Source organism: Arachis hypogaea, chromosome 18 (genome assembly GCF_003086295.3).
Source record: "Arachis hypogaea cultivar Tifrunner chromosome 18, arahy.Tifrunner.gnm2.J5K5, whole genome shotgun sequence".
NCBI classification, from domain to species: domain Eukaryota; kingdom Viridiplantae; phylum Streptophyta; class Magnoliopsida; order Fabales; family Fabaceae; genus Arachis; species Arachis hypogaea.
In genome coordinates this window covers 23204334-23217235 of record NC_092053.1, presented here as the reverse complement: position 1 = coordinate 23217235, position 12902 = coordinate 23204334, and the positions used below count along the sequence as shown (strand labels likewise).

The 12902-nt window shown below is 30.9% G+C and overlaps 1 protein-coding gene across 1 annotated transcript; it reads right to left on the bottom strand.

The window, feature by feature from the left end:
- Positions 1-8853: 8853 nt before the first annotated feature.
- LOC112771599 (uncharacterized) lies at positions 8854-11501 on the bottom strand. Its single transcript, XM_025816380.3, has 3 exons — positions 11026-11501; positions 9892-10097; positions 8854-9359 (listed from the first exon to the last, which is right to left on the bottom strand). The coding sequence occupies exons 1-3, from the start codon at positions 11113-11115 to the stop codon at positions 9098-9100; spliced, it is 558 nt and encodes a 185-aa protein (XP_025672165.1). The 5' UTR covers positions 11116-11501; the 3' UTR covers positions 8854-9097.
- Between the last annotated feature and the right edge of the window lie 1401 nt (positions 11502-12902).

The window sequence follows — 12902 nt, the reverse complement described above, 5'->3', positions numbered from 1 at the left end:
ACTTAAAAATCTCATAAAAAATTTTATATTTATCTGATAGAATTATTATTATTATTATTATTATTATTATTATTATTATTATTATTATTATTAATTTTTTATTTTTATTATTATTATTATTAAATACTATAAAGACGGTTGAATGGTGATGTTTACTTCTACAAAAATATGAGATAAAGGTTAAAAGATTCATTTAAATTTTACTATTTCAAATTTATATAGATAATTGAGTACATGTTCAAATAATTCAAACTCCAAATGTTTAAATTATTTAAATTATTTGAGATAGTAAAATCCAAATGAATCTTTAACTTTTATATCATATTTACGTAGAAGTAAATATCATTTATAGTATTTAATAATAATAATAATAATAATAATAATAATAATTCTATCGGATAAATATAAAAATTTTATGAGATTTTTAAGTATTTTTTTAACTGGTTGTACTTTTTACTATTGGTTTTTGGATATTAATTTTAATTTTATATTTAAATATTCATTTTTTTCATAGCATAATTTAAGTAGAATAAAATGTTAAATTATAAAATTTAATATTTAAATAATTAAAATAAAACCATAATAATATAATATTCAATGTTATTTTACGGTACGTATTCAATTATTTTTTATACACATTGGCTCCTTTTTAAATCGGATTACCTTGTCTCCATTTAAATATATTGCTAAATCAATAGTAAATCTGTTCAACATGATTCGAATTATGTGTTTTGGTCTCCAACAAGGTAAATCGAAATAGCCTAATTCGATTTACTTGGAACGAAACTATAAATGCATGAATCTGACTAGCCTGTTTTGATTTACTTGGTTTAGGTGTAAATCGAAATTGTCTAATTCGATGATGTGGCCTAATAATTCTACTTAGCCTAATTCGATTTATATAAATAAAGCCTTGGGATGATCTATGTATCAAATTTTGCTTTGGGTGATATGAAAAATATTTGCTTTTCTTTGGTTTATTTAAGTATTTTGCCCAATTTTTTATTTTTTAAAGTAAAATTTTATTTTTAAAAAAAGTCAAAATGATAAAAAAATGACATATCATTACTAACTTTTCTTAGTTTACTAGTATAGAAGATTACTGTTATTAATTACCAAAAACAAAAGTATTACTACTGTTATTGGCCAAAAATCTATTATGGTAAGCATTAGTGAAGTCCATAATATTGATGTAGAATGAAGATTTTTTTAATCAGTTCCAAACCCAGACTAATATGATTATAATTTTATAAATTAAAAGGATCAAATTTAAAAAAAAAAGTTTCTTTTTTTTAAAAAAGTAGCTCAGCACAATAAGTAGAGCGTAAGAAGACTACAAAAAACCAACATAAATAAAAAGAAAAAAACAAAAAGTACCAACCCAAAGAGTACTAATTTTTATTCCATGTCATCTTCGGCATCGTCATCAACAATAAAAATATCTACATCTAACCACTCCTTATAATTTGTAAAGGACATATGAATAATCTCGATGATGTTGTAAAATAAATAAAAGATATAAAATAGAGATGTATAAATAGAAGACTTTATTATTAATATAATTAGCTCAATAATTATTATATATATATAATAATATTATATGTTGTATTGTGTATATATATACAAAGATAAGAAAAAGTATTAAAAATAAAGAGAGAGAGATTTGCATTTGATACTATCTCAATATAATAAAGATGGTTAATATTGCTATTAATATTATATGTAAAGAGTAATAGAAAATAGAATTTAAAATACTTATAAAATAAAATAGGAGAAAGAATTGTAGTAGAAATATAAGGAGAATAGTATTTGATTGTAGCATAAAGAGGGAATAGATTTCTTATTACTTGCTTCTGTGTAAGAAAGAAAAGAGAGAGTATTTTTATTTCTTGTTGTGTGTAAAGCCTCGTACCATACCCCCTATTTATACATGCATGGGGTCTTGATTTTCAACACATATTTAATATTCATTCTCTCTTTGAAAATATGAGTCTTGCATGGGAATGGGCATCCACGTTGCTCATTCTTATCACAACACTCCCCCTTGGATGCCCATTTAGGATTATTGTCTCATTAAAACCTTACCAAAGGAAAACCCTGTGGGAAAAAAACCTTAGTGAAGGGAAAAGAGTACAATATCCTTTGTGATGGGGACTGCCTCATTAAAAACCTTGTCAAGAAAAACTCAATGGGAAAAAACCTGACCAAGGAAAAAAGAGTACAGTCTCCCCCTCTTGCCGACATCATTTAACGTCTCGAAATCGGCGCATCCCAATCTCATGTACCAATCTTTCAAAGGAGGATTTTGGGAGTGACTTTGTAAATAAATCTGCCAGATTGTCACTTGAACGGATCTGTTGGACATCAATTGTCCCTTGATTTTGAAGGTCATGAGTGAAGAAGAATTTGGGAGAAATATGCTTTGTTCTATCACCTTTGATGTATCCACCCTTAAGTTGAGCAATGCATGCTGTATTATCTTCAAACAGGACAGTTGGAGCTATCTTATGATCAATCAGTCCACATGATGACATAATATATTGAATCAGACTCCTCAGCCAAAAACACTCGCGACTAGCTTCATGAATCGCCAGTATTTCAGCATGATTAGAGGAGGTTGCTGCTATCGTCTGTTTCGTGGACCTCCATGATATAGCTGTACCACCATATGTGAATAGGTATCCTGTTTGAGACCTCCCTTTATGTGGATCAGACAGGTATCCGGCATCTGCATAGCCAACTAGTTGTGACTTGGATCCATAGGGATAAAACAATCCCATATCAACCGTTCCATGAAGATATCGAAAAATTTGTTTGATTCCACTCCAATGTCTTCTGGTTGGAGAGGAACTATACCTTGCTAGTAAATTCACCGCGAATGATATGTCAGGTCGCGTATTATTAGCAAGATACATTAGCGCTCCAATGGCACTAAGATATGGTACTTCAGGACCAAGGATATCTTCATTTTCTTCTTTAGGACGGAATTGATCCTTTTTCACATCTAAAGATCTTACAATCATTGGGGTACTTAATGGATGTGACTTATCCATATAAAATCTTTTCAAGATCTTTTCTGTGTATGTTGTTTGATGAATAAAGATCCCACTTTTTATATGCTCGATCTGCAGGCCGAGACAAAATTTAGTTCTTCCAAGATCTTTCATCTCAAACTCTTCCTTTAGAATTTTTATAATTGTTGGAATCTCTTCAGGAGTCCCAATGATATTTAAATCATCAACATACACAGCAATTATAATGAATCCAGAAGCAGTTTTCTTTATGAAAACACACGGGCATATATCATCATTCTTGAAACCGTTTTTGGCCAGATACTCAGTAAGACGATTATACCACATTCGTCCAGATTGCTTTAGACCATATAAAGATCTTTGCAATTTGACTGAGTATAACCCTTGCGAATATTCATTGGGTGGTTTAGATATCTTTAATCCTTCAGGGACTTTCATATAGATATCCCGATCTAATGAGCCGTATAAATAGGCTGTTACCACATCCATTAAATGCATATGCAGTTTATGATATGCAGATAAGCTGACCAAATAACGCAAAGTTATCGCATCCACTACAGGGGAATACGTTTCTTCATAATCTATACCGGGCCTTTGTGAAAAATCTTGTGCCACAAGTCGGGCTTTATAGCGCACAACTTCATTTTTCTCATTTTGTTTTCTCACAAATACCCACTTATATCCAACAGGTTTTACATCTTCAGGTGTACGGACTACAGGTCCGAAGACTTCACGTTTTGCAAGTGAGTCTAATTCAGCCTTCATGGCTGCTTCCCATTTTGGCCAATCATTTCTTTGTCGACATTCTTCGACTGATCTTGGCTCAAGATCCTTACTTTCATGCATGATATCTAATGCCACATTATATGCAAATATTTCATTGACAATTGTCTTATTTCGGTCCCATTTCTCTCCTGTAAAGACATAATTTATCGAGATCTCGTCATTTTCACAATTTTCAGGTACCTGAACGTCTTCTGGCGTTATATCAGAATTTTGGACAACTGCAGGTGTCTTTACTATGTCTTTTTCAACAGGAATCATATTTACCTCTTTTCTCTTTCGAGGATTTTTGTCTTTGGAACCGACAGGCCTGCCACGCTTCTGGCGTGTATTTGCTTCAGTGGCTATTTGTCCTACTGGGACATCAATTCGAATTGGGACATTTTCCGTCCTGCCACGCTTCTGGCGTGAATTCGCTTCAGTAGCTACTTGTCCTACTGGGACATCAATTCGAATTGGGGCATTTTCCGCTGGTATATAAGATTTGGTTATCCTCTTTGTATCAGAAAATGCATCAGGCAATTCATTTGCTATTCTTTGCAAATGTATAATCTTTTGAACTTCTAGTTCACATTGCGCTGATCGAGGATCTAAATGCATCAACGATGATGCATTCCAATTAAGTTCCTTTTCAGGAAGCTTATTCTCTCCCCCTAATGTTGGAAATTTTGATTCATCAAAATGACAATCCGCAAACCGGGCTTTAAACACATCACCAGTTTGTATCTCAAGATACCTCACTATAGAGGGAGAATCATATCCAACATATATCCCCAATTTTCTTTGGGGTCCCATTTTGGTGCGATTAGGTGGTGCAATGGGAACATATATCGCACACCCAAATATTCTTAAATGGGAAACATTTGGCTGCTGGCCAAAAGCTAATTGCATAGGAGAGAACTAATGGTAACTCGTTGGCCTCAAACGAATAAGTGCTGCAGCATGTAAAACTGCATGCCCCCAAACCGAGGTTGGGAGATTTGTTCTCATAAGCAAGGGTCTAGCAATTAATTGGAGGCGCTTAATAAGTGATTCTGCTAACCCATTTTGTGTGTGAACATAAGCTACTGGATGTTCAACACTTATTTCATTAGCCATACAATAAGCATCAAAAGCTTGGGAAGTAAATTCACCAGCATTATCAAGACGAATTGCTTTAATTGGATTTTCTGGAAATTGTGCTTTTAATCGAATAATTTGAGCCAGTAATCTCGCAAACGCCAGGTTGCGAGAAGATAATAAGCACACATGTGACCATCTCGAAGATGCGTCTATCAGGACCATAAAATATCTAAAAGATCCACATGGTGGATGAATAGGTCCACATATATCACCTTGAATCCTTTCTAGGAATTCAGGGGACTCAAATCCAATCTTTACTGGTGATGGCCTTAAAATTAATTTCCCTTGAGAACATGCAGCACAACAAAATTCACTAGATTTAAGAATCTTCTGGTTCTTTAGTGAATGTCCATGAGAGTTTTCAATAATTCTTCTCATCATGGTTGTTCCCGGATGACCCAATCGGTCGTGCCAAGTTATGAACTCATTTGAGTTAGTAAACTTCTGGTTTACAGTGGCATGTGATTCAATTGCACTAATCTTGGTATAATACAACCCAGATGAAAGTGAGGGTAATTTTTCTAATATAACTTTCTTATTTGAATCATGAGTTGTGATACATAAATACTCATGATTTCCCTCATTCATCGTCTCAACATGATATCCATTTCGGCGAATATCTTTGAAACTCAACAAGTTTCTCAGAGACTTGGTAGATAATAGTGCATTATTTATTATAAATTTTGTTCCTCTAGGAAACAAAATTATAGCTCTTCCGGAGCCTTCTATCACATTGCCCGAGCCAATAATAGTGTTAACATATTCCTCTTTTGGCACAAGATGGGTAAAATATATATCACTTTTGAGAATAGTGTGCGAACTTGCACTATCCGCAAGGCATACATCTTCATTACATATCCTTGCCATTCTCTTCAAAAACAAATAATAATAAAATGAGTAGTATGCACAGTTAAATTGAATACTTGATCAGAATTATTTTTTTTTAAGAAACACTGTACATAAAATAATGTATATACCAAAATTTTATTTTAAGATTTGACACAATTAATAATTTCAAAATTCATAAATATTAATATTTCATTATTTATGTACATCACATTTGAAACTTAAATACATAGAAAATAAAACTTTAACAATAAATTTTTTACATTATTTATTTACATAGATACTTCACAATCCCATAGATTAAACTATTCCATCATTGATCAAATGGCCAATATTTCCTTCAGGGTCCTCAAAGAAATCAGATACATCATAATGAGTGGTGGAGTTCTCAGCATCATTTGAAACAAAATTTGTTTCCTTTCCTTTGTCGTTCTTTTTCAAAGATGCCTGGTAAAGATCGACTAGGTGCCTTGGGGTACGACAGGTACGTGACCAATGGCCCTTTCCACCACAGCGGAAACACTTCTCCTCGGTTGATTTATTCTGCCCGATATTCTTTTCTTTGTCCCACTTCTGGTGAGATCCTCTCTTTTGAACATAATTCTTTTTCCTTCCATAATTTTTCTTGTTATTAAAAGCTTGCCATTTACCTCTTCTGGGGGTAATGATTTGCCGCATTTACTTCAGGAAATGGGGCGGCGCCAGCTGGGCACGCTTCATGATTTTTTAATAACAACTCATTGTTGCATTCAGCAACAAGAAGGAAAGAAATTAACTCAGAATATTTTTTAAACCCTTTTTCTCGATACTGCTGCTGCAGGAGCACATTCGAGGCATGGAAGGTTGAGAAAGTTTTCTCCAACATATCATGATCAGTTATTTTTTCCCCACACAATTTCATTCGTGAGGTGATTCGAAACATTGCAGAATTATATTCATTTATAGATTTAAAATCTTGTAAACGCAAATGCGTCCATTCATACCGGGCTTGAGGAAGTATCACCGTTTTCTGATGATTGTACCTTTCTTCAAGGTCTTTCCAAAGATCTGCAGGATCTTTTAATGTAAGATATTCATTTTTCAATCCTTCGTCAAGATGACGACGGAGAAAAATCATGGCTTTAGCTTTATCCTTCTGGGATGCATTATTTTCAACCTTAATGGTATCTCCAAGATCCATTGAATCAAGATGGATTTCAGCATCCAATATCCATGATAAATAATTGTTTCCAGATATATCAAGAGCATTGAATTCAAGATGAGAGAGTTTCGACATAATGAAAATATTACCTGAGTCTTCCTAAAGATTTGATCAGAGTCTCGTGCTGATAACGTGTTGTAAAATAAATAAAAGATATAAAATAGAGATGTATAAATAGAAGACTTTATTATTAATATAATTAGCTCAATAATTATTATATATATATAATAATATTATATGTTGTATTGTGTATATATATACAAAGATAAGAAAAAGTATTAAAAATAAAGAGAGAGAGATTTGCATTTGATACTATCTCAATATAATAAAGATGGTTAATATTGCTATTAATATTATATGTAAAGAGTAATAGAAAATAGAATTTAAAATACTTATAAAATAAAATAGGAGAAAGAATTGTAGTAGAAATATAAGGAGAATAGTATTTGATTGTAGCATAAAGAGGGAATAGATTTCTTATTACTTGCTTCTGTGTAAGAAAGAAAAGAGAGAGTATTTTTATTTCTTGTTGTGTGTAAAGCCTCGTACCATACCCCCTATTTATACATGCATGGGGTCTTGATTTTCAACACATATTTAATATTCATTCTCTCTTTGAAAATATGAGTCTTGTATGGGAATGGGCATCCACGTTGCTCATTCTTATCACAACAGATGACCCATTTTTCAAAAATTTTTCGATTCCTTTCTAATCAATATTCTAAATAATCGCATAAAAATACACCATTTATCTCTTACGCATCTTCTTACTAGTGGATATCTCTATCCAACTTAAAAAATGCTCCGAATAAATTTGTAGATTTTATTTCAGAAAAAAAAAATGATGAGAACAAAGATTGGAAGAAAAAAGAAAACTTTTGACAATTAAAAATCACTGAGCAACTCATGACCAAAAAAAAAAAAAAAAAGAAATCACTGTGCAACTAAAATCTAATTGGATAGGTGGTCTCAAATGCCATGCTTGTATCAAGTATATCACGTGAGTGGCCGAGAAAATTGCAACATAACTTTTAACATTAAAGATAGGGTAAAGTATATTTTTTGTCCTTGAAGTTTAGTAAAAATTTTAAAAATACCCTTAAGTTTTATTTTGTTCCAATTTTATCCTAGAAATTTTCGATTTGCATCAAATATACTTTTAACGGCTAAATTTTCAAAAAAATTAAGACTAATCTAACAATAATACATGAAAAATATGCTTGATTTGCTTGTGTTGAGGGTTGTTCTTATGAAATTGCTGTTGAATTGGTCTTAAATTTTTTGAAAAATTAGCCGTTCGAGGTATATTTGATGCAAATCAAAAAATTTTAGAACAAAATTGAAACAAAATAAAACTTAGGAATATTTTTGAAACTTTTATCAAACTTCAGGACAAAAAATATACTTTACCCTTGAAGATAATTGAAAAATTAACGAAATAAAATAAAATAAAATAAAATAAAAGACCCTTAATTCTATTAGTTAAAATTGTCTTATTACTTTTTTTTCACAAAATTTCTCAATCTAATCAGTCAAGAGCTAATCCATCACGAATCTAAATTTTATTTAAAGATCCGTCACAAAATTCAAACTTGAGACACTTGTTTAAGCAAACGAGTGAGTTGACCATTCAACCAGCCTAAGCCTGGTTAATTGTCTTTTGTGACTAATCTTACAACTTTCACAAACATTAAGCTTCAAAGTACAAATGATATGCCAAGAAAAACAAATTGCTTAGTAAATACAAGAAACAAATTGCTCCTTTCTTTTCCCCTTTTTTTTTCCAAAAGAAACAAATTTCTCTTACTGATATGTGAATAGGCAATATACTGCTAACAAAAAAAAATGTGAATAGCCAACAACAAAATAAAAAAATTACTAATAAGATACAAGTAAATGTATATAATATTCTAGTAAAGCAATATACTACTAGATACAAATAAATGCAACAAAATGTCATAATCCAATAAAATGAGGTGAAAGAGAAAAAAGAAAGAAGAAAGAAATTTGCTGCGGAATCCAAAAGAGGCTTTAGACATACAGTCACATCATCTAAAGTTGTGTAATTTTAAGGCTGAAAATTTTGTTGTTTTAACAATTACAAAGGCTCATTTCATTTGTAGGTTCCCATGCCCACACCAGTTTCAGCACCAGGATATGAATTGAACTTGTCCCTAGCACTTGAGTAGTTGATGTAGTAGAACTCAGAGACTATGGCAGTGAAGAAGGTGAATGCGGCGCCGGCCGCGAAAACTCCCTTCCTAACTGTCTCGCATGAAGGCGGGTTCTCCACAAAGAGGGTTCTGTATTTGGTGTGGTATGCATTTTCAACTGATCCAGCCAACAAGCACACCTCAGCTATGAAGAAAAACACCCTGAAAAAAGAGGGTCATGAAACAAGTAGAGTTTAGTTTCTATGCATGATGTTGACCTCATTTTTAATTTGGTGAAGACTCTCGTACAGTTATTTTCATGTGAAGTTGATAATTAAGAATTGTTAAATGATTTGACGGGTTTGACTAAATTATAATCTAGCAGTTCTCAATTATCAATTTTACGTGAAAACAACTGTATTATCCACTTTTTAATTTTAGGTCCTTATAATTTCAACTAAAAGTTTAAAAGTCTGTAATTATCAAGCCCTTGGAACACCCTAGTATTGCAAAATCCTTTTTAACTTTCATGTGATTTAATAGATAGCTATCCAATTTTATAAGATCAAATGTCACAATTTATTCAATTCAACAAAAAAAAAAAAATTGTAGAATTCAAATCATAAAGACATTAACTAACTCATAAGTTCAATGCAACACAAAAAGAAACAATATGTGTTAAGCTTGTGTATGGAGATTAATCATGATTAACTTGGTATTACAGTTGCTAACATGGCGAATGATGATAACATACCAGCAGATTATGAAAAGGATGATGGCGCAGGCCCTCGAACCGCTGGGGGTTAAAGCCTTCCCGCAACAGAAGCATCGACTCGCCACCATTATGAGTACTTGACTAACCATGAGGAACAGAAATGCACCAACACCATAGCCAGTTGCTATGTCCGAGTCATAGACACAGTAATTGTAGTTCACTTCTCTGTCCTGAACAACTCTAGCCTGCCATATCAAAGATAGAAGAGTTGGATTCGTCCCTAAGAAAGCACGAGTGAGAGGGCACTTTGGTAATTTGCACTTTTATTTCTTCAACCTCAAGAATTATAAGATTATGTATCTTGTAGATCTAATCAAGGCATTGTCATGACATCTTCTTCACAAAGCACATGGTGCGAAATTGAAGTGTACATCAACTAGGACTAAATAAATATAAGTCAGCTTAGTTAATTGTAGATGCCGCCAAAATTTGTTGTCACTAAATGTTAATTGGCCATAATGAACAATAACCGGATAAATTTCGTTGAAATAAGCTCTAAATTGAAGAATTTCCGGGAATTTGATATTTGTTTCAGAAAAAAAATGTTTGAAGCTATCTTTAGGCCTTCTCATAGAAAGGGTTAAAGATAGAGATCTGAAGTTTGGCACCATTTTCTTGTTAGATAAAACAGATTCTGAGCTCTATCTATGATGATGAATTGGTGAAGCAAGATAGGAAGTTCAAGAATTTCTTTTTTTTTTTTTTTTTTTTGGTAAATTCTAACAGCTGAGGACAGATTCATTAAAGGATAAAATATTATAGATAGTTTCATTGCTAAAAGAACACAAATTCAACAAAAAGAAAAATAAAAGAGAAGATCTGGGCATGCCCACATTGGAAAGATTCAAGCTTAACATCATTTTGACCCACATTCTCAGCAATCAAGATTAGTAAAATTAAAGGGGGAAAAAAAGAATAGAAAAGAAGAAAACTATGCCAATTATGACTTATCCCCTGCAATGTGCAATAATCAAAAGATTCATGACAAACCCAGAAACAAAAACAAACCCAGATTTTGATACTGTATTTTGAGAAGGAAAAGACAATAAAGTTAGAAAATTGGTGAAATTAATGGTAAAGACAGAAAGAAAGGAAAATGCAGAGAATACTGACAGTGCTTCTTCTCTGTTCAGCAGCCACAGCTAAACCAAAAGCAATCAAGTCAAAGACGAAGACAATGATGAGAACGAGCTTGGAAGCCATGGATGAGTGTGTGAATCTATGTTCTTCTCTTACTCACTCTCTCTGTTTGTGTATCTGTGTCTCTGCAAAAATGCACTCTGTTATGTTCTGTTTCCTTCACTTGCTACTATAAAAGCAAGCTGGATCCCAAACTAATAAAATTATGATTGAAAGTTAAGGGAGGGAGATGGAAATGGGAATAAGAAAAAGAAGAATATATTGGAGATAGAAAATGACGTGGCACCAATTGAACTACTATTTTTTTTTTGGTGACTAATTGAACTACTATTGAAAATAGGTATTTTACCTTCTGATAAATGAGATTACTTACCTAATTATCATATTATCTTTTTGCTTCGGCAACTAAGCTATGATAAATTGATAATATCTAACTTAGCCTCGTAAACAAGTATCAGGATTCAAATCTCATGTAGTATATATAATAATTTATTAACTAGTGGCTAACTTTTAAATAGAGTTTAATATTAGAAATGGATTCTCTTCATTTTTCTTTTTATTGAAGAGAATAAAGTGTGATCTCTCACCTTTAATTTTATAAGTAGAACCAAAAATTAATAAAAGAGAGAATAATGAATAGCAGATTAAACACTAGATACTATCCAATTTTTTTTCATTGGAGAGGATTCACTCCCTTTAATATTACGATAAATTAATCTTTAATATGTCAGAATAAAAAATATAAAAAAACAAAAATAATAATAATAATATCCCACTAGTATGTGTAACCAAAAGAAAATTTTAATAAAATCAATTTTAGATAGTCAATACTTTTAAAAAATGATATTTTTTAAAATATCATAAAATATATTTATTAAAAATAAAGTAGGCCATGTCATTTTTTTTATTTGATGAGTTTTATTTTTTATTTTTTATTTTTTATTTTTAAAATATTGACATATATTGTGCTTATTTAATACTCCATTTTAAATTTAGATTTTCTAAAATAAAGAATTAGTCAAATAATAAAGTAATAAATTATTTATTTTTTAAATTTATAATCTCTACCATATATAAATTTTATTATTTTAATTTAAAAATAATTAATTTCTTAACTTTGTCATTTTATCAATTCTCTCGTTTTAATTTTTTTTATCTTCTATTTTATATTAGCACTAGTTGTGTACCCCAGAACACTACCATAAGTTAAAGGTGCTTCTTAGAATAAAAGTTTAATTGTTTTTTTACCCATAAAAGGTTGTTTAAGGTGATATTTGATTAAAAAAACCGCATCAATAATCACATTGGTCAACAAATAGTAGTTATAATGATTCGAATCAATTAATTATATGTTTTAGGTTTAAGTATAGAGATTATGAAAATTTTGACTGCACTACTAATTTGACTTAAATAAAATTCTCTTTTAAAATATGTTTAAAAAATACACTTTTTCATCAAACGATATTCATTGTCAGCATCAAATTTTTAGTTGGGCTAAAAAAATTAATTGTTTTCCTTCAAAATAAGAAAATTACCAAAAGATTAAAAACATAATTAACTGTGATTTCATGATTAGTCTAAATATTAGTAATAAGAATGTTACTAACAAAGTTACCTACGTTAACAAAATTAGTTTTGCTAAGTCGAATACTATTTTTAATAAGAGTTCAGATTTATTCTTTAAAATAAAAAATACAATATACAATGCACATCCTCTTTACAAATTTAGCTAGCTATAATTTTCATTATCCAAATACTTCATTCGATATCAAAGAAAATTTCTAAGAGATTTTCTAACTTATATACATTTTTTTATGCAATAAATATTTAAAAAATTTGAAATTTTTACA